Source organism: Eschscholzia californica, unplaced genomic scaffold, assembly GCF_041429995.1.
Source record: "Eschscholzia californica isolate CP2 unplaced genomic scaffold, dmEscCali1.0.p SCAF_5, whole genome shotgun sequence".
Taxonomy (NCBI): Eukaryota; Viridiplantae; Streptophyta; class Magnoliopsida; order Ranunculales; family Papaveraceae; genus Eschscholzia; species Eschscholzia californica.
In genome coordinates, this window is record NW_028238472.1 from 3,541,772 (window position 1) to 3,562,872 (window position 21,101).

Sequence of the window (21,101 nt, forward strand, 5' to 3'; positions counted from 1 at the left end):
CTTACTATTCGATTTGTCTTGTGTTCTTTTTATTTGCCTTTTTTGATTCTTTGTTTTTCCATTTGAATATTTTTGAATGGGGTAGTTTTGTACACAATTATACGTGTGTTTCGCACGTGTACAATATTAACACCAAGCTGACAAGTGGCAAATTCTACTCATGGTGGTTAGACGCAATAAGGGTTATTTCCCAAATGACTCCTAACATTGTGACCAGCTTCCTGCCTAGCCCTATACTTAAGCAAAAATTTCTATATGACTTCCTTTTTCCGTTATCTTTAACTTTCCGTTACTCTCACTCTTCCATTACGTTTCCTCTCTCTGCCAAGTCACCTAACACGCCACATCATCATCTTCTCCGGCATGGGTCGCCGACCGGCCAAATTTCTGGCCGGCGACCTTCAAACTTAATTTTTTTTCTCTTCTTCTTCCTCTCTCTCTCTCCTGATTTCTCTCTCTTCTTCTTCCTCTCTCTCTCTCTTCTTCTTCCTCTCTCTCTCTTCTCACTCTCTCTAAAACAAAAAGAATTTTTGATTTCATCTCTCCTCTCTCTCTAAGGTCTGCCCGACCTCCGGCGAAGGGAAACACCCTTCCACCGGAGTTTAAAGAGAGAGAGAGGAGAGATGAAATGAAAAAAAATGTTTTTTTTTATTTAGAGAGAGAGGAAGAAGAAGAAGAGAGAGAAATCAGAAGAGAGAAAACAGGAGAGAGAGGAAGAAGAAAAGATTCTTTTTTAAGTTTGAAGGTCGCCGACCGGAAATTTGGCCGGTCGGCGCCCCATGCCGGAGAAGATGATGATGTGGAGTGTTAGATGACTTGGCAGAGAGAGGAAATGAGATGAAGGAGTGAGAGTAACGGAAAGTTAAAGATACGGAAAAGAGGGTCATATGAGAATATTTGCTAAAGTAGGGGGCTAGGCAGGAAGCTGGTCACAAAGTTGGGGTGCCATTTGAGAAATAACCCTAATAAGTTCTACCAATTAAGGACTGAGTATTTTCAAATGTTCAAATGCTATTTATACTTGGGGGGTAAACTGAGAAAACCTTACAAATTTCTTGAACCCAAATTGTCAGAGCATAACCAACATAAAGAAAGAGGGTTCTAAATATACTTAGCTAACACATTCTTTTTTTCAAAATAGTAAGAGTAGGATTTTTAGTTCAGAGTCAACTAATAACTTCACTAATTTCTATTATAGAAGTCACATTATCAATAAATAAAATTCTTCTAAACCCAAACATAGAGTATGATTTAGAATTCCTTTGTTCGACTCATATAAAATTCTAAATCTGCTCCAAGTAAACTACATTTGTAATTCAGGCATTTTCTTTCTCAGTAGCATTTCTCTATCAGCGGTGCACGATGGTTTAAACTTTCAATGTGCATATCTGATATCTCAGGGTATTGGCAGAGAGTGACATTGTAAACATATGTATTTCCACATGAATAAAGCTAATATAGTCCGCAGACTTGGGTTTACTTTAAACAGAATGTTCTCAATTGATCAAACTACTTTTCTCTCCCCATCGCCTTGTGGTCCGTCTCAAATTTTGAGTCATCTTAACATTTTTCTTTTCACATTCAACATTCAAATGCAAGTATTCTACAAAAAAAAAAAAAACATTCAAATGCAAGTAAGGTTTTTTTGAACTTAGGGATCCTGAGTATAGCCAAGTGGATGCACTTACGAACTGGTCAACCAGTTGTTGGCAGATGCAAGTAAGATTAATCCCCATAACAATGATGAGAGATAATCGTACTGACCGTATATAACATTGCGATACAAAATCTATACAATACCATATACCGTATTCCTCGGACAAAAACCCACAATCAACTTCTTCTTCTTCTTCTACTCTTTCTCTCTCTAGATTCTCTCATCTTCTCTCTCTCTCTCTCTAATTAATAATGGCATGGAAGAAATCTCGGCGTAAAAAATGAAGACATTAACTGAGTCACCAGAGAAAAACACACACTTTCTCTCTCTAAAAAACCCAACTTTTGTACACGATTCAGGTTCTGTAGAAAGAAGAAGTGATTTGAAGATTACTAGGAGGAAGTTTAGAAATTTAGGGTTTCCTAGTAGTGGAATACGTTTTAAGAAGGATTTTAGTCTTGGCGGGAAAACAAGTGGACTTGCAACTCCATTATTGAAGTGGAAGTTTGATCCACAAGAAGATCATGATGATGATAAGACGGTTCAATTTGGTAAAGAAGTTAGGGTTTCGGCGAGGAAACTTGCTGCTGGACTTTGGAATTTGCATCAGTTAGGGATTATTGAAGATCGAAATTTGGAGCAGAAGAAGTTAGGGTTTGAGGTAATTCTTCATTTGTTCTGATTTTACTCAAAACCCATGATTTTTTTCTTTGAAATTAGGGTTCTTGAAGGACGATGGAAATGCCAATGAGATTAAAAAAAAAAATGCTAATGTTATTTTCTTTATTGTCTAGTAATTAGATTTCCTTGTATTATTTCAATTTGAAGTTTTTCAGATAAAATTACTTCTAATTATTTATCTCCTTGTTTTGCATTTTAACCTGCATTTTCTATCCTGTGAGATTTTTGAGGTTTAGATACCACCTTTTAAGTTTGCCCTAATATTTTCGGTGATAGCCATGAGCCATTGACAAGTACATTATTTGTAAGTTCAGAACAACCCGTTACCCGTGATCTCATATTTAATAAGTACTATGTTGCAGGCTGATGTCGGCACACCGTTTTTCTCTCATTGTAGGAGCATAGAAGGTTGTTCTAACACGAAGAATTTGTTAGAAACTCACTTTCCGATATCTAATTCGAAGAATGGAAATTTGTGTAAGGTTAGTACTTCTTAGTTCTTACCATGTGACATTCAATTCAAGTCATTAATGTTTCACCAATTCGAAGTGGGTATGAATTCACTCTTTTGATATTAGGTAAGAATGTAGTTGGAGACATATGCTATATAGTATGATTTATAATTGCTTTCGCCGTGACACTTTTAATCTTTAAAAAATAGTACTTCACGAGGAGTTGTGGCCGAGTTTTCACTCTGAAAACTAGACAGAAGTCGTCTTGCTTGTAAACAATATATGTTTTCTTAGAGAGATAAAGGAGATTTTTCTGGTTCGACCCAAAAGTTTGATGCTACTTGTATAGAGTTTTGTCTCTCCTTACAACACTCTTCTTTAGAGACCAAATAGAAAGGATATGAACCCTAGTCGAACTGTTCCTTGTCGTGATCGTGTCGGAAGACTTGGTTTTGTTTTTAAATGTTTGTATTTGTTCTGTTATGTGAATTGTTCTTAAATACCCTTTTCATTGTGTTTAGGTTCAACCACCTTGTTCATTTTCCAACTCCGCTATGGAACGGGCAACAAAGTGGGATCCTGGATGCTCGAAAACCTCAGATGAGGTTTACAAGTTTTACGGCCAGGTTAAGCTTCTCGAAGATCAACAGACTGCTCATATTTCTGTTGTTTCTACTCTGCAAGAAGAACTTATACAAGCTCAAACCCGTATTCATGAACTTGAGATTCAGCGAAATTCATCAAAGAAACAAGTTGAGCATTTCTTAAGAAACCTCAAGGAAGAAAAAACCACGTGGCGGATCAGAGAGCACGAGAAGGTTCGAGCAATAATTGACGATATAAAGGATGACTTCAACACGGAAAAGAAAAATCGTCAACGGTTGGAGCTTGTTAACTTGAAACTAGTCGATGAACTCACCAAGACCAAGAAGTCAATGAAGCAGTTGATGCAAGATTATGAGAAAGAAAGAAAAAACAGAGAGCTTATGGAGGAAGTATGTGACGAACTTGCAAAGGAAATCGGAGAAGACAAAGCTGAAGTAGAAGTTCTGAAGAGAGATTCGATGAAGATGCGTGCAGAAGTTGAGGAGGAGAAAAAGATGTTACAAATGGCTGAGGTTTGGCGTGAAGAAAGAGTTCAGATGAAACTGATAGATGCAAAATTAGTACTTGAAAAGAAATATTATCAGTTGAACAAGCTCATTATGGATTTGGATACATTTATAAGGTCAAGAACAGGAACCATAGATTCTGCAGAGACGAAAGAAGCTCGAATGCTTCGAGAGGCAGCTTACTCAGTGAATATTCAAGACATAAAACTCTCTTATGAGCCTCCAAATTCAGAAGATATCTTCTCAGTTCTAAAAGATCTTCGACCCAATGAACCGGACGAGAGAGAAACCGACTCATGTCTAGATTTCGACCCTGATGCCAGTGGGGTTAAGAGAAACTCGACCGACAGATATTCAAATGGGATTATCGATCATAACGGGGAGATTGAAGATGACAGAAGTGGCTGGGAAAGCGCGAGTCATATTGAGGAGCAAAGATCGAGATATTCCGCAGAAGGAAGTGAGCTATCTATTAACATGAGTGAAGTTAGTAATGCAGGTAATGAGACACCAAATACCCATACCAGAAAGAAGAAAGGCTCATCGCTATCTAGACTTTGGAGATCGAAACCAATTGCCATTGAAAAATTCAATATAGTCTCAGTTAAAGGGAGGAACGAAAGACTTCCAAATGGAAGAAGGTTTAATGGAGACCTTTGTTCTCCAGATCGACGTTCGTATGATAGTTCTCCAAGTATAGTTAGCCAATCGAGCTTATCTAGGTTAGGAAATCGCCAGAGTAATGAAGGGAATAAATGGTTCAAGGATCGGCGACAAGGTGCTCAAGAGAAGTTGTAGCTTTAAAGTTCAACTCTCTCCTGCTGGGTCTTAAGTTTTTGTGCTTCTACAGTTACAGCTCCTTGTATGCGGATACACTTTTCTTGGAGAAGGCAGTCTGTAGTTTATGGTTTTCTGTCGCAAATAAAAATAATTTTTTTGTACCGATAGCTTTGTTTTTTCTCAGTCTATGCATATTAGGGGAAACAATCATATACCCTAAAAAGATAACATGACCATTCAAACTCAACCACAAAAAGAATTGAACATCTTAAATAGATAAGCAAGAAATCAAGATTGTTAGCTACCCCTCCATAAGAATGGATACTAGGGTTTCAGAGGTGAAGGCTACAAACGATCTCTAACATTCCAAAAATTCAGATTAACATTTTCGCAGAACTACAATAAACTGAGATTTTCAAACAATAAAAGAAAAATAATCACGATTCACAGAAGCGTGATATATTTATACAAAAACTTGAAAGCTTATAAGTAACCTCTATGTTTAAATAGATGGGCTAAGCCCCAATTTTCATTTATTTGATGCCACCTTCCAGTCACCGAAGATGATTTAGAAAGGAAGGAAAGAAAGCTCAGAACTATTGTGAACGGATGATTATTGTCGACGTAGGTGGTTCTCGGGTTTTACACATTTCCGAAGGTAAAGCGTAGATCTGTACCGGATTAAACTCTTAAGAACTTTGTTTAATCAAATTGCGAATGACGTATGGGAGAATGCCTCCATGATCAAAGTATGCCAACTCCACCTGCAAAAAAACCCAAATTCCGGCATTAGTTTAATTTCAGATTTTGGGTTCTAAAGACAATCTTAATAGCGGACTAGCCGAGGGGATAACGGGAGTTATATTGTAATAGTAGAAGTACTTCTTTGAAGAAAAAAGAATTAAAACTTTTCAAATCAACAAAATAGGGTGAAAAACCAAGAGTTGATTTGGGAATATTAGAAGAAAAGCTTGCGTTGGAGATGATGAATTTGGTGTTATGAGGTGGTGATGGTGGTGATATCAAGCAATAATGAAGTGATCGTGTTACTTGAAAATAAAATTAGAAATTAGAAGTACCTCTGTGTCGAAGCGGGCTGTGCAGGTGAAAGATTTGCCTGTATCAGTTTTGACGGTAACATCTTGACCAGGTCTGATTTCGCTTACTTTGTTTGGAAGATCAATGGTGTAACGCTCGTGACCGGTGAGACCCAAAGTCTCTGCATCCTCACCAGCTTTAAAGCAGAGAGGGATGATACCCATTCCAACCAAATTGCTTCGATGGATTCTCTCGAAACTCTTAGCGATCACCGCTTTCACTCCCTGGTATACCAATCAATGATCAGAAACAGAAATAAGCGGACAAGAAAAGATTTCAGCTCTAGATTACTAATCAAGCAATGGAAAATTTGCTGACATATGAAATAACTAACTTACAAGCAACATTGGACCCTTGGCGGCCCAGTCTCTGGAGCTTCCACTACCATATTCTGCTCCAGCGATGACAATGGTGTCATGACCAGCTTCCTTGTATCTCTGGAAGCAAAAAATGGAACTCAAATTTGTGAAACTGAGATGCAAAATGAACTACAGTAGTAAATAATGAAGATAGGCACGTGGAAAAAAAAGTTGAGCCGAAAAAACTCACCGAAGCAGCATCAAACACGTACAGTTTCTCCCCTGTTGGGATATGAATTGTTTTAGGGCCAACTTCTCCACTCAATAGCTTGTTGACAATACGGATATTTGCGAAGGTACCCCTTGCCATAATTTCATCATTTCCACGGCGACTACCATAAGAATTGAAATCTTTCCGATCTACTCCACGCTCGATGAGATATTTTGCAGCAGGGCTGTCTTTTTGGATGCTTCCAGCTGGAGAAATGTGATCAGTTGTAATACTATCACCGAAGTTGAGTAAGCAGTAAGCATCTTTCACGCCATGGGGACCTGGTGGATCCATGGTCATGTCTTTGAAGTATGGTGGTTCATGAATGTAGGTTGACTTGGGATCCCATGAGTAAAGAGAAGCTTCTGGGACTGGTAGCTGGTTCCACATAGGGTTGCCCTTTGTGATAGCCTGATAAGTACTCTTGAACATATCGGGCAACACACAGGATTGAACTACCTACACAGTGAAACAACATGTTAATCGGGTAGAGTTCCTTAATGAATTCCGAAATAATCGTGTAAACTGTTTGAATCTGGATCCTCTCAGTGTCGCTTGTCTTGGTGTAAAATAGTCATTTCAGTTTTTACATATAATCTGCTCTTTTCGTTTTAATATATTAATTCAAAGTTTCAAAAAAAAAAGATAAGACCTAAAACCAGCCCGTGCCAGCCACCCAGACGAATCAAAGGCACGAGTTGAGAACAAAACAAACATTTTGAAATCTCATTATAGTCACATCAGATATTTAGTCAAATTTTATATCTGATATCTCGATTTGAAAAAAAAAGGAAAAGAAAAATACAAGCACCGCCTGAATAACATTGCAAGATTAGCATGCCTACCTCAGCGATTTCTTCAGTGGATGGCCACACATCCCTCAAATAAACACTCTTACCATCCTTCCCAGTTCCAATTGGTTCCTTCTCGAAATCAATGTCAACCTGAAAAATTTTGATTGACCGAGAAAGCAGAATTTAGTTACAAGTCAATTAACAAGCTGAAGACCCCAAAGATAAAATCAGAAATATGAGATGGACCTGCGCTACCACTTATTTCATGCACAAGATCAGATATAATTATTTCTCATAGAAAAATTACTTGAATGTTCTCAAACTTCTGGGAGTCATATTGTAGGTATCTAAACTCAAAATTTTCATATGAACCATCTCTACAAGCGTTCAATTCTTCTAATAATGTTTTGTGCATAACAAATATAGGGTATATACATACACAACTGAACGATTTACTTACCGTGCCAGCTAGGGCATAAGCAACGACTAGAGGAGGTGAAGCAAGATAGTTTGCCCGTGTCAAAGCATGAACACGACCCTCAAAGTTCCGGTTTCCAGAAAGGACAGCAGAGGCAATAATATCTACAAAATGGAACAGAAATTATATGAAGAATAAACCATATAAACTCTGGTGCAGAAAGTATTATTTATAAAGTTGATGAACGAAAGATAGCACTACCATTTTCAGAAATTGCAGCAGCGACCGACTCATCAAGGTCCCCAGAGTTCCCAATACAAGTTGTACAACCATACCCAACAATATGGAAGCCCTGTTGGTTCATATACTTCTGCAACCCACTGAGATAACAGAAAGGCACAATAAGCATTTAATCAGACACTACTTAACACTCAACTAGTTTCTTCTAGTATATCTAGTATATCTTATAGTACCTCTGGAGCAGATATTTTGTAACAACGCCAGAACCTGGGGCAAGACTTGTTTTGACCCATGGTTTAACCTACAAATGATTTGAAAAATAAGATTTGAATGAGTTGCAAAAATGTTTAGCCAAAGAGATACTTAAAATAGCTCTATAGGTTAAGTGAACATGAAATTAATTCACACTGACCTGTAGGCCTAATTCAGAAGCCTTTTTTGCAACCAAAGCAGCACCAAGCATGACACTGGGGTTCGAGGTATTTGTACAGCTTGTAATGGCAGCTATGACCACACTACCATGTTTTAGCTCTGCAGGTTGCCCATGGAAAGAAAACTTGGCAACTTTTTCCTGCGATTCTTTTGGTACGGCAAATCCCTGCAATATTTTTCTCATGAATTTTAAGGAATTATAAGAAATACAAAATACAAGAATACGCACATAGTTATTATACAAATGGTTTCTGCCCCTTACCTTGAATCCGACTTTGTTGTCTAGACAAGAATGCCAATCTGTCTTCATTTCCTTCAAAGGAACTCGGTCGTGAGGTCTGGTATGAAGGTCAGTTAAAATTAGCAACGAGTATAGACAAAATTAAGTGACATAATTAGTGAACTAGTGCCAGAAGAACATACCGTTTTGGTCCTGAAACACAGGGCTCTACGTCTTCAAGGTCCAATTCCAGATACGAAGAGTAAACTCTTTCTTGTTGGGGCTGGACCAACAAAACATTAAAATGGCTTCTCATATTGGAAATTTTACTTGTAAATAATAAGAATAATGTAAGAATAATAAGATTACCTCATTATAATCAACGAACATATTGTTTGCACGGAGATAGGATTCTACCATTGCCACCTTTTATGCCAAATATAAAACATCATGCAGTTAGACATTCATTCCCATCTACAAATAAAATAAAATTCTTAAACATTGAACTGCAGAAGTACTATTAAAAAAATACATACAGTTTCATCACTTCTTCCTGTCAATTTGAGATATTGCAAAGTGACCTTATCAACAGGAAAAAATCCCATGGTTGCTCCATACTCGGGAGACATATTGGCGATAGTGGCCCGATCAGCCAAGGAGAGTTCACCCATACCATTACCTACACGCAAAAAAATCAATTTTCAGGTCTTCTAGACAGAATGATGAAGTTTAAGACGAATGTATTTTAGTCCATTTAGCTACAGTATACGAGACTTCATTAGTTTAAACCTACCATAGAACTCAACGAACTTCCCAACAACACCGTGCTTTCTCAACATCTGGGTAGCTGTTAAAACTAAGTCTGTAGCTGTAACACCATTTCGCAATTTGCCAGACAACTTGAACCCAACAACACCGGGCAATACCATGCTCATTGGCTGCCAATTTTGATAAAACACAAGCATCAGATGCAAGAAAGAATATAGGGAGAAATTTCTTATCAGGAACACCCTAGCAGGCGGATGTATACACATCCAATCTCTGCTTGCAGCAAAATGAAAGCGAGTTCTGAATTCTGTCTCCACTGTCTACACTACAAATTGATACCTTAGTTATCTATGCCTTCAATATCATATAAAAGATGGAGTGACTCTGTTACACAATATACCTGCCCAAGCATAGCTGCTTCTGCTTCTATTCCTCCAACTCCCCAACCAGCAACTCCTAAACCATCAATCATGGTTGTGTGTGAATCAGTTCCAACAACACTATCAGGATATAGCATGCCATCGGTGTTGAAAACAACACGGCCAAGGTATTCCAGATTAACCTGAAATTTCATCAAACAAAATTTACTGATATAATAATAACAAATCTAATAATATACCCGCATAGAATTCGATGAAGCTTAAAATCTCGTTCTGAAGAAAGTAAGATCATTGAGCGCAGCAAGCGTACTCTACATATATGTCAGCAACAATTTATTTATATACTTGATTTTTCTTTCTCTTTAGCCTTAGTGTGCACCTTCATCTAGGTTTTGGAAATGATGGATCACTGATAAGTCTTGTGGGTTATAATCTTCTCAACCTACATCATTCTAGGTCCTTGAAATCCTCATGTAGGACCCATATCAGGGTCAACAGAATGCCCTCTTTATTTTTCCACCTCTAATTAATCCCACATGTAACATACCAACAAATGCAATCTACAATTACATGCAACACATATGCACAAGCCTCATACAAGTTCCCATATTAGATGTTACTTTCAGTAACATTTTATGCTCAACAGACACAGAACTCTTACCTGGTGGACAATGCCAGAACCTGGAGGTACAACGAGCATATTCTGGAAAGCGGTAGATCCCCATTTAAGGAAAGCAAACCTCTCTTTGTTCCTCTGGAATTCAAGCTCCATATTCGCCTGTACTGCATTTTCTGATCTTGTCACGTCGACCTGAACTGAATGATCAATAACAAGATCTACTGGAACCTGTGTACAAGCAGAGTTTAAAATCTTAATGAGAAAGCAGAAGAGAGTTATGGAAGGATCCATACATCACGCCCACGACCATCCCTATTGTATAACAACAACAAAAGTGAAGCATGGAATCATCAATCATATTATCACTGCTTAAAGATCTTATCTATCTAGTGTTGTTACCAAGAGCAAATAAATTGATAAAAATGCCTTCCACAAAGCAAAATTTAATGCAATGTGGATTGTACATGATACTGGCAACTTCCTTGTCAATCAGAAACTATTATGCACATATTTGAACTCCAAAAATACATCATCAGAGTAGACATAGCACTGCTCTTATTTTATTTTTTTAACTCATTTGGTTTTCTAAGATGCTGGCCCAACATCGAGGTAAAATTTCCCATATTTGTTAAGGTAATGTAGAATTGTAATACTTTTAAGTTGTAATTGAAAGTAAGCACGCACCAAGGGGTTGATCTTGTTAGAATCACTTCCAAGCCTATTCATTGCATCTCGCATGCAAGCAAGGTCAACCACAGCAGGCACACCAGTAAAATCCTGGATAGAGAAATTCCAAAAGATATCATAATAAATTACTGAAAATCACAAAATCAAAAGGTATCTGCATAACCTCTCATTACTTATACCTGCAAAAGAACACGGGCAGGCTTGAAGGGGATCTCAACTTGCTTTGGAGAAGAATTTTCCCAATCAATAATTTTCTCAACATCTTCCTTGGTGACTTGAAAGTTGTCGCAATTACGGATTGCAGACTCAAGAAGGATCTTAATAGAGTATGGCAGCTTATCTATAGCAAACACAATGGAAAGATTAAAATGTTTCCTAAGCTAGTATTTCTGAAACCTAATCGCAGTATTAACCAGCTACCCATACGGTAACGTAAACATTCAAGGTGGTAACAAGGGGCCTGAATGACATTCAATGCCTTCATATGGAGAAATCGACGCCCAAAATAACTTTATTTTTGTTCTACAAAATTTTATACTGTACAATTTCTACCTTAATCCCTATTAAAGTAATAGATTCATACAAATGTAGATTAGCTTTAGTGATCAATTAGTCTTTCAAAACAAATTTTTCATCCGAAATCAAAATTCTGGTGATCAAAAGGTAAAAGAACGACAAAAAATTACTCATTTTTCAAAACGATAAATCATACTTACCAACTCTTGGATCATTGAGCGCAGTTAGACTGTAGTATTTTCCAAATTCACCACCTCCAGGCTTGGGAAGGCTTTTTAAGAGTCCCTTAAAAGCATGATCAGTAGCTGGATTCAAAGAACACAAATATTTAATTTGATCTAGAACAAAACAAAATTCAATCTTTAATAAATCATACAATCTATAAGTCATTTCTGCAAATGTTAAAAACTATAATTCTATTTCTATGTAAAAATCTAATCCAAAAACAGCTATCAATTAAAAAATAAAGCTTACCCATAGTAGCAATCTTGCGTTGAAATCGTTCAATCAAAGGAGCAGAAGTTCTGATTTGAGACCTAAGACTAACAGGAGATTTCCAATCATAACCGTAGCTCCAACGAGGAGAAGAAGATCTAAAAGAACTCAGAGATCTATAACCAGTCAATGAAGAAGAAGAAGAAGATGAAGAGGAAGAAGGAGGAGAAGAGAAATGAGCAGAACTTCCTAGGGTTCTTGATATAGAAGAAAACCCAATCCTAGATGTTCTAACAAGTGAAGAAGATATGGAACTGTTTAAATACATGATGAAAACTCAATCACGATTCACGCATTCAAAGAAGATAAGAGGAAAATTGAATCTTATCGGAAAACCCTAGAATTATTATCAAAACGATAAAATAGAGATCATCAGCATAAGAAAAAACCCTACAATAAAAGTCAGAATTCGTTAATGGCTTCTTCTGCAAGTGCCGATTTTTCCCTCTCCCTCTCTCTCTCTCTCTCTCTCTCTCTCTCTCTCTCTAATATATACTAAGAGAGAGAACCATAAAATTTTGCTATCTCTACGGTACAGCAATTTGTATCTTACTAACCCTAATACGACTCGTGTACAGTTCAGATTAAGCAAATTCCGGTGAAGATGTTTTCTGATGATCTGATCTACGGTTAGTAGCTAATTTTGTGTTTATGGGAGGTGGGACCAGGGTTTTGGTTGTACACGCGGAGATGTATGAGTGGTGGACATCAAAAATGGTGAAGTGTATTAATGTCCAGGAATGACGGGGGAAGGATTGAATTAAGGAGAGAGGCGTGTGGAAAACAAACATGACCTAGGACTGCGTGCCACCTATTTAAACTTGTGTTTTCCCCTAATTGCATCATTTTGTTTCTTTGAATAATCATTTGGTTGATTTTGGGTGTCAATTTACATTCATATGAGGGGTGCCTTAAGGGTAGAATTTTTTGGGTTTTGGCTGGAGTTGAAGCTGAACCAATAAGCGGCCTTACTTTAATAGTTAGTCGAAGTGGAGCTGATCAATCGACCGACTAACATGATTTAGTTCGGCTCAATTAAATTCAGTTGATCGGTTTAGCAGAGCACAAATTTAGTGAAAAAACTAAACTAATGTTATTCATTTCATTGCATAAAGATTAAATTTCTTATTCTTGAATTGTATTTTTTAAATTATTTTCGTTTTAGTTTGACACTTTTAAACTTGAAATTATTATTAACTTCAAATCACAAGAAACTTATTACTAAAGTAATTTTAGTATTTCTTACTCTCTGCCCCTTATAAATAATATTTTATTATGATAAAACTCTAAACATTCAGTCGATTCGGTTCAGGTGATTTCTAGAAATCCAAGCCGAAACCAAACCAAACCGGTTTGGATTGATCAGTTTTCTTGCCGAACAGAGTCGAGCAGTGATTGATTCGGCTCAAAAGTCTATCGGTTCAATTTGGTTTGGTTTTTACTCACCCCTAATTCATACAAAGGGTCTCTATATAGTTTTGATGGTATTAAGGTATCTATACCGCATTTAGAGCTAATAACTCTTACATTATACGGGAAAAAAAACAAATCAAATTGTTACCGCTCGTAACAAGAAAAGTGTTTTAATAAAAAAACATAAGAAGAAATAAAACTAAGGGTTTTTTGAGTTTACCCCCTCACCAGTAATGGGTAATTGAATTTACCCCCCTCAATAATGAGTAATTGACCTTGTTCCGTTGGATTTGCAATTTTTGACAAAAACATGTAGGTTGTGTTTAGCATATGTGAAATAAATGTGACTACGAAGAGCTATTATCCTTCAATATGATTCCTAGTATTTATCCCACCTTATTTTATTGTTTGATTTGGTAGGTAATGCGATTAGTAGAAAATGATTTTGTTTGTGTGTCATTTAATTTATGATTCTATCGTCAAATTTCAAACGTGTCCTTAATAGTTTTGACAAAATATCTAAATTCAAGGGGGTAAGCTCAATTACCAATTATTAGAGTGGGTAAACTCAATTACTAATTAGTATTAAGAGAGTAAACTCAAAAACCCCTAAAAATAAAGACTAGTGCTAACATTAGCAACACTTTTATTTCTAAAGCAATTAAATCGTTTTACATATAAAAGAGGAGAAAGAAATGATGGTGGTAGTCTAAGAAAAAAGATGAAATTTTGTTGCTCTCGAAAAATTTAACCACCATTGTCTTTAAAATGTTAGTTATATCCCTAAATTTTTTTCTTGTCTCCCCAAAACAGGGCTCATTGTTTATGACAATAAACAAGAACTTTAACTCTTTCAACAAAAAAAAAAAAAAAAAAAAAAAAAAAAACCAGAACTTTAACTTATCAAAGTCAAAACAACCAGGCTAAAGGTAGAGTGGGCTCTTTTGGAATTTTCATGCAAGATGTCTAAACTATTACAAGTAGTGAATCATTGCCACCTTTTTTCTCCTGTTAAAATAACATTGACCCCCTTACTTTGATAGCAATCCATTAATAAATTGAAAACTCTAATAAATTATTAATAGAGTACTAACATTTATTGAGTTCTTTTTCAACAAAAAAAAAACATTTATTGAGTTCTTAAAACCTTATAGTATATAAATTGGAGAAGTAGGTACAAAGGAATGTTTAGATTAGATGATTTAATTCTTTTTACTGAAGTAATTAAAGAATTAAATTCTTGTCCAATATCTAATATTACCACTAGATTTAACCCTTTTAAAATGTAAGTTTTAGGACAATCTTGTTTTTTTGTTGAACTATTAGGACAATATTGTTGTTCTCAATAATTTAGATCTAAAAGTGTGCATTCTAAAAATATTTGATTTTTGAAATGAAGTATAACCTTCCTAATTAGTCTTAAACACGATTAAATAAGAAGTCCTAAAACGAACCGATAAATATCTGATACCCGACGGCTATCAGCATTTTTGTTAGTTGCGATGTATTTTGCTAGTTTGACTTGATCAATCTACTTGACCAAAATATGTTGAAGGCGCTGCTATCTTTGAGGGTTAAATTCACCCATCTGACAAAAAGTCACCGAGTGGATCTTCTTCTCCTTCTGTCTTCTTCTTCCCTCTCATCTCTCTCTTTTCTTTCTATTACCGGCAAAGAGGGTTGGAGTAATTGGATCTCTCTCTTTTCTGTCCGCGGATTCATGATTCCGCCAACCAAACACACCATTGGCGCAAAGTCAAAATATTTGAACGATGAGACCTCGTATAAGGAACTAGTCTTGCTATACTTCATCTCCTGACTCAAATTACTATCTTTCAACGAAAAAACTCAAATTACTAGCGATTGTCTAATCTGTTTAATTTGTTACTTCAACTCTTCAACTGTAATATTATATTGACAGTCGACGCTCACATAAGTTACATCATATTCAACCGTAAATATTTCATAGAATGCATGTTTTAGATCTAAAATATTGAGAACAACAAGAATGTCCCAAAACTTTGGTTTTAAAAAAGGGTAAATCTTTTGTTAATATTAGATATCAGACAAGAGTTTAGTTGTTTAATTACTTCAATGAAAAGAAACAAATCATCTAATCTAAGCCACTAATATTATATAAAGAGACCAAATCAATCGTTTATAAAGTATATAAATACAAAGGAATGTTTAAATTCAGGGGCGATCCCACCTATGGGCTCGTGGGGGCACGTGCCCCCACAATCCTAATGTGGGTTCGTTTATGTTATGCGATATTTACCACTATATTATATATATTCCTGTATTTTAAAAATAATTCTTTCCTAGCTTAGTTGGTGAAGCGATTATGTTTCATATTAAGGTTAAGGGATTAGATCCTACATCCAACACCTTTTTTCTTCTAGAATTTCTACTACTTACACCTTTTTTTCTAAAACACTTAAGTTAGTTGAAATTATTGTTTGGTTTAAGATGACTACTTATTGAAGTACATTATAAAGGTCATTTTTGGCTTTAAATTGGTTATTAGTATTTGAGATAACTCAATTTTTACCTCCTCAAAGTGACACTCTAAGTAAAATGGGATCATAGAGATGATGAGTTTTCTAGATGTCCCCCTTAATTTTTATTTTGTCTGAGTTTTAGGTGACTTGTATTTTGGACTTCAAAATGATTATTTTTAGACTTTCATCATAGTAAACATGTTATTAGAAAGAAAACTTTATCTTCATCCATTACGATCACTTCCTCTACATCATATACCATTGTTTCTTCTTAATGTTCACCATAATCTCTTCATCCCCTCATTTGTTTCTTATTTTAATATTTTTTGGGAATCCAGTTGGAGGAAAGATCCTTGTTCCGTATTGATGAGAAAATTAGAGATTGATTGTTGTACATCAAAATTACCGCAGAAAATCTAAACTATAAATAAAATTTTGTTGCAAACTTGTTTTTCGATTCTAGCTTGATCGTGTACTGTGAAAGTTCTTCATTAACTATAACAAAAAGTTGCCCCCACTCATAAAAATTTCTGGTTTCGCCGATGCACGAGGTCAATCAATTATGACGTTTTCTCATTAAGAAGAGGGCAGTCTGGGTTAAACTAGGTCCCACTCCAAATATATTGGTTCAGAAGATTTTTGGACTGTACGATAACCTAGAGTTTTTTTTTTATGAGATTACGATAACCTGGATTTTTTTTTGATGAAATTACAATAACCTAGGGGTCCGTTTGATACGTTAGAGTGTCTGAGTAAGAAAACCATTTTTTTTCTGATGGGAAAGAAAACGAATTTCTTTCACATGTGAATCAAGTTTTTTAGTGTTTGATTGGGTAGTAAGAAAATAATGTGTGCCTTTAAAAATCACCTCCCCCTCATTTTGTTTCACCAATTATACGAGAGGTGCCTTTAGAATTTCGTGATTATCTTCTTCCTTACAATACTAATCTCCCTAGAGTTGCAACTCCGTTTTGGAGGTTTTTTTTTTTTTTGTTAAGCATAACACCCTTGGATCCCTGGTTTAGCAGCCAAGAAACCATAACTTTTACGTGCCACTGATTCAAAGCAAAACTATGTAGAGCGTGAAGGATAAAACCCAATTCCAACCTAGATCTCGTTTTTTTTCCTCTCTTGAATCCCTCATATGAAGATTAATAGGATTATCAACTCCACTCGTTCTCTCTCAGGTTTATTTTCTCTCTCTCTCTCTATATCTCTTACTCATTCATGTTTCAGATTTCTAATGATTGAATCACGTAGAAAGAAAACAATAGGGTTTTTAGATGATTTGGACTTACATTTGATTTAGGTGTAAACAACCAAATCTTGGTAGTTTTGTATGCTTATATTATGGATGATTTCTTAAGATCAAACTCTGCATATTGATGGTAGTAGAACACATCTAGTAAATTGGCTTATACCATATCTAATCAAACGATTAATACAAAGAGACCATGGCTATGGTATTATTGATTACATACATTTTCTGTGCTATATTAATTGATTCATGTTCTAATCAATGACCACGCTCTCTCTCTAACCCTCAGAGCTCGCTGCCTCTCACTCATCTGTGGCGTTAAAATTTATGAGCGATATGTTGAATACAACTCTCAGTGAGGCTAAGTTTCTAGTGCCACTTTACAATAAACAAAATTTATGAGCCTTACCAAGGCAGTCCCAGGCCGTCCCATGGCGTCCCCTGCTGTCCCATGGCGTCCCGAGCCTTACCAAGGCCGTCCCATGCCGTCCCGAGGCTTACCAAGGCCGTCCCATGGCGTCCCCTGCTGTCCCATGGCGTCCCGAGCCTTACCAAGGCCGTCCCATGCCGTCTCGAGGCTTACCAAGGCCGTCCCATGGCGTCCCGAGCCTTACCAAGGTCGTCCCGTGCGCGTCCCGTGCTGTCCCGTGCCGTCCCGTGCCGTCCCGTGCCGTCCCGTGCCGTCCCGTGCCGTCCTGAGCCTTACAAGGCCGTCGCATGCGCGTCCCGAGCCTTACAAGGCCGTCGCATGCGCGTCCCGAGCCTTACAAGGCCGTCGCATGCGCGTCCCGTGCCGTCCGAGCCTCACAAAGGCCGTGCAGTGCGCGTCCCGTGCCGTCCCATGGCGTCCCGAGCCTTACAAGGCCGACCCACGCCTTACGAAGGCCGTCCCATGCCTTGCAAGGCCGTCCCATGCGCGTCCCGTGCCTTACGAGTCGCGTCCCGTGCCTTACAAGGCGCGTCCCGAGCCTTACAAGGCCGTCGCATGCGCGTCCCGTGCCGTCCGAGCCTCACAAAGGCCGTGCAGTGCGCTCCCGTGCCGTCCCATGGCGTCCCGAGCCTTACAAGGCCGACCCACGCCTTACGAAGGCCGTCCCATGCCTTGCATGCCCGTCCCATGCGCGTCCCGTGCCTTAGCAAGGCGCGTCCCGTGCCTTAGCAAGGCGCGTCCCGTGCCTTAGCAAGGCGCGTCCCGTGCCTTAGCAAGGCGCGTCCCGTGCCTTAGCAAGGCGCGTCCCGTGCCTTAGCAAGGCCGACCCGTGCCTTACCAAGGCCGACCCATGCCTTACCAAGGCCGTCCCATCGATCTCGGAGAAAGTACATCATCATGACATCGGAATACGCCCATAACATCGGAATACGCCCCGACATCGATCTCGGAGAAAGTACATCATCATAACATCGGATTGGATGTGTATCCATCGAAGTTCCATCGACACTTCGAGAAGATCGAACATAACTTCCTAGCATGTTAAAGGTTCGGTGCTAATGGGGACATAAAGATCCCACGACGTTCCAAATGAAAGTAAAGTGTTCCTAGCGTGTGAACTACGTTGTCCCATGTGCCGGCTCTCGACTCCTTAAATGTCCCATGTAAATGCCCTTCGTGGGAAAGAATGTCCCGTGCAACGTCCCTTGATGATCCCCATAAGGTGTCCCATGTGCGTCCCATGCTGTCCCATGCGCGTCCCGTGCCGTCCGAGCCTCACCAAGGCCGTCCCATGCGCGTCTCGTGCCGTCCCGAGCTGTGCCGAGGCCGTCCCGTGCTGTCCCATGCCGTCCCGAGCCTCGCCAAGGCCGTCCCGTGCCGTCCCATGCGCGTCCCGTGCCGTCCCATGCCGTCCGAGCTGTGCCGAGGCCGTCCCGTGCCGTCCCATGCCGTCCGAGCTGTGCCGAGGCCGTCCCGTGCTGTCCCATGCCGTCCCGAGCCTCGCCAAGGCCGTCCCATGCGCGTCCCGTACGATAACCTAGAGTTTTTTATATGAGATTACGATAACCTGGATTTTTTTTTTGATGAAATTACAATAACCTAGGGGTCTGTTTGATACGTTAGAGTGTCTGAGTAAGAAAACCATTTTTTTTCTGATGGAAAAGAAAACGAATTTCTTTCACATGTGAATCAAGTTTTTTAGTGTTTGATTGGGTAGTAAGAAAATAATGTGTGCCTTTAAAAATCACCTCCCCCTCATTTTGTTTCACCAATTATACGAGAGGTGCCTTTAGGATTTCGTGATTATCTTCTTCCTTACAATACTAATCTCCCTAGAGTTGCAACTCCGTTTTGGAGGTTTTTTTTTTTTGTTAAGCATAACACCCTTGGATCCCTGGTTTAGCAGCCAAGAAACCATAACTTTTACGTGCCACTGATTCAAAGCAAAACTATGTAGAGCGTGAAGGATAAAACCCAATTCCAACCTAGATCTCGTTTTTTTTCCTCTCTTGAATCCCTCATATGAAGATTAATAGGATTATCAACTCCACTCGCTCTCTCTCAGGTTTATTTTCTCTCTCTCTCTATATCTCTTACTCATTCATGTTTCAGATTTCTAATGATTGAATCACGTAGAAAGAAAACAATAGGGTTTTTAGATGATTTGGACTTACATTTGATTTAGGTGTAAACAACCAAATCTTGGTAGTTTTGTATGCTTATATTATGGATGATTTCTTAAGATCAAACTCTGCATATTGATGGTAGTAGAACACATCTAGTAAATTGGCTTATACCATATCTAATCAAACGATTAATACAAAGAGACCATGGCTATGGTATTATTGATTACATACATTTTCTGTGCTATATTAATTGATTCATGTTCTAATCAATGACCACGCTCTCTCTCTAACCCTCAGAGCTCGCTGCCTCTCACTCATCTGTGGCGTTAAAATTTATGAGCGATATGTTGAATACAACTCTCAGTGAGGCTAAGTTTCTAGTGCCACTTTACAATAAACAAAATTTATGAGCCTTACCAAGGCAGTCCCAGGCCGTCCCATGGCGTCCCCTGCTGTCCCATGGCGTCCCGAGCCTTACCAAGGCCGTCCCATGCCGTCCCGAGGCTTACCAAGGCCGTCCCATGGCGTCCCCTGCTGTCCCATGGCGTCCCGAGCCTTACCAAGGCCGTCCCATGCCGTCTCGAGGCTTACCAAGGCCGTCCCATGGCGTCCCGAGCCTTACCAAGGCCGTCCCGTGCGCGTCCCGTGCTGTCCCGTGCCTTCCCGTGCCGTCCCGTGCCGTCCCGTGCCGTCCTGAGCCTTACAAGGCCGTCGCATGCGCGTCCCGAGCCTTACAAGGCCGTCGCATGCGCGTCCCGAGCCTTACAAGGCCGTCGCATGCGCGTCCCGAGCCTTACAAGGCCGTCGCATGCGCGTCCCGTGCCGTCCGAGCCTCACAAAGGCCGTGCAGTGCGCGTCCCGTGCCGTCCCATGGCGTCCCGAGCCTTACAAGGCCGACCCACGCCTTACGAAGGCCGTCCCATGCCTTGCAAGGCCGTCCCATGCGCGTCCCGTGCCTTACGAGGCGCGTCCCGTGCCTTACAAGGCGCGTCCCGAGCCTTACAAGGCCGTCGCATGCGCGTCCCGTGCCGTCCGAGCCTCACAAAGGCCGTGCAGTGCGCGTCCCGTGCCGTCCCATGGCGTCCCGAGCCTTACAAGGCCGACCCACGCCTTACGAAGGCCGTCCCATGCCTTGCAAGCCCGTCCCATGCGCGTCCCGTGCCTTACAAGGCGCGTCCCGTGCCTTAGCAAGGCGCGTCCCGTGCCTTAGCAAGGCGCGTCCCGTGCCTTAGCAAGGCGCGTCCCGTGCCTTAGCAAGGCGCGTCCCGTGCCTTAGCAAGGCGCGTCCCGTGCCTTAGCAAGGCCGACCCGTGCCTTACCAAGGCCGTCCCATAGATCTCGGAGAAAGTACATCATCATGACATCGGAATACGCCCATAACATCGGAATACGCCCCGACATCGATCTCGGAGAAAGTACATCATCATAACATCGGATTGGATGTGTATCCATCG

General features: G+C 39.4%; 2 protein-coding genes across 2 annotated transcripts; one reads left to right on the top strand and one right to left on the bottom strand.

Moving 5' to 3' along the window:
* The first annotated feature begins 1,622 nt into the window (after positions 1–1,622).
* Positions 1,623–4,845, top strand: LOC147536336 (uncharacterized). The gene is made up of 3 exons (XM_086640841.1): positions 1,623–2,318; positions 2,701–2,820; positions 3,312–4,845. Exons 1-3 carry the CDS (start codon positions 1,938–1,940, stop codon positions 4,698–4,700), a joined length of 1,890 nt encoding a protein of 629 aa, XP_086496967.1. The 5' UTR covers positions 1,623–1,937; the 3' UTR covers positions 4,701–4,845.
* Positions 4,846–4,934: 89 nt separating this feature from the next.
* On the bottom strand, positions 4,935–12,365 carry LOC147536337 (aconitate hydratase, cytoplasmic-like). Its single transcript, XM_086640840.1, has 20 exons — positions 11,899–12,365; positions 11,625–11,729; positions 11,088–11,248; positions 10,906–10,998; positions 10,264–10,449; positions 9,623–9,784; positions 9,248–9,392; positions 8,991–9,133; positions 8,824–8,880; positions 8,658–8,737; positions 8,497–8,572; positions 8,215–8,400; positions 8,036–8,103; positions 7,824–7,942; positions 7,605–7,726; positions 7,196–7,294; positions 6,330–6,809; positions 6,119–6,217; positions 5,762–6,004; positions 4,935–5,446 (listed from the first exon to the last, which is right to left on the bottom strand). The coding sequence occupies exons 1-20, from the start codon at positions 12,185–12,187 to the stop codon at positions 5,372–5,374; spliced, it is 2,988 nt and encodes a 995-aa protein (XP_086496966.1). The 5' UTR covers positions 12,188–12,365; the 3' UTR covers positions 4,935–5,371.
* Between the last annotated feature and the right edge of the window lie 8,736 nt (positions 12,366–21,101).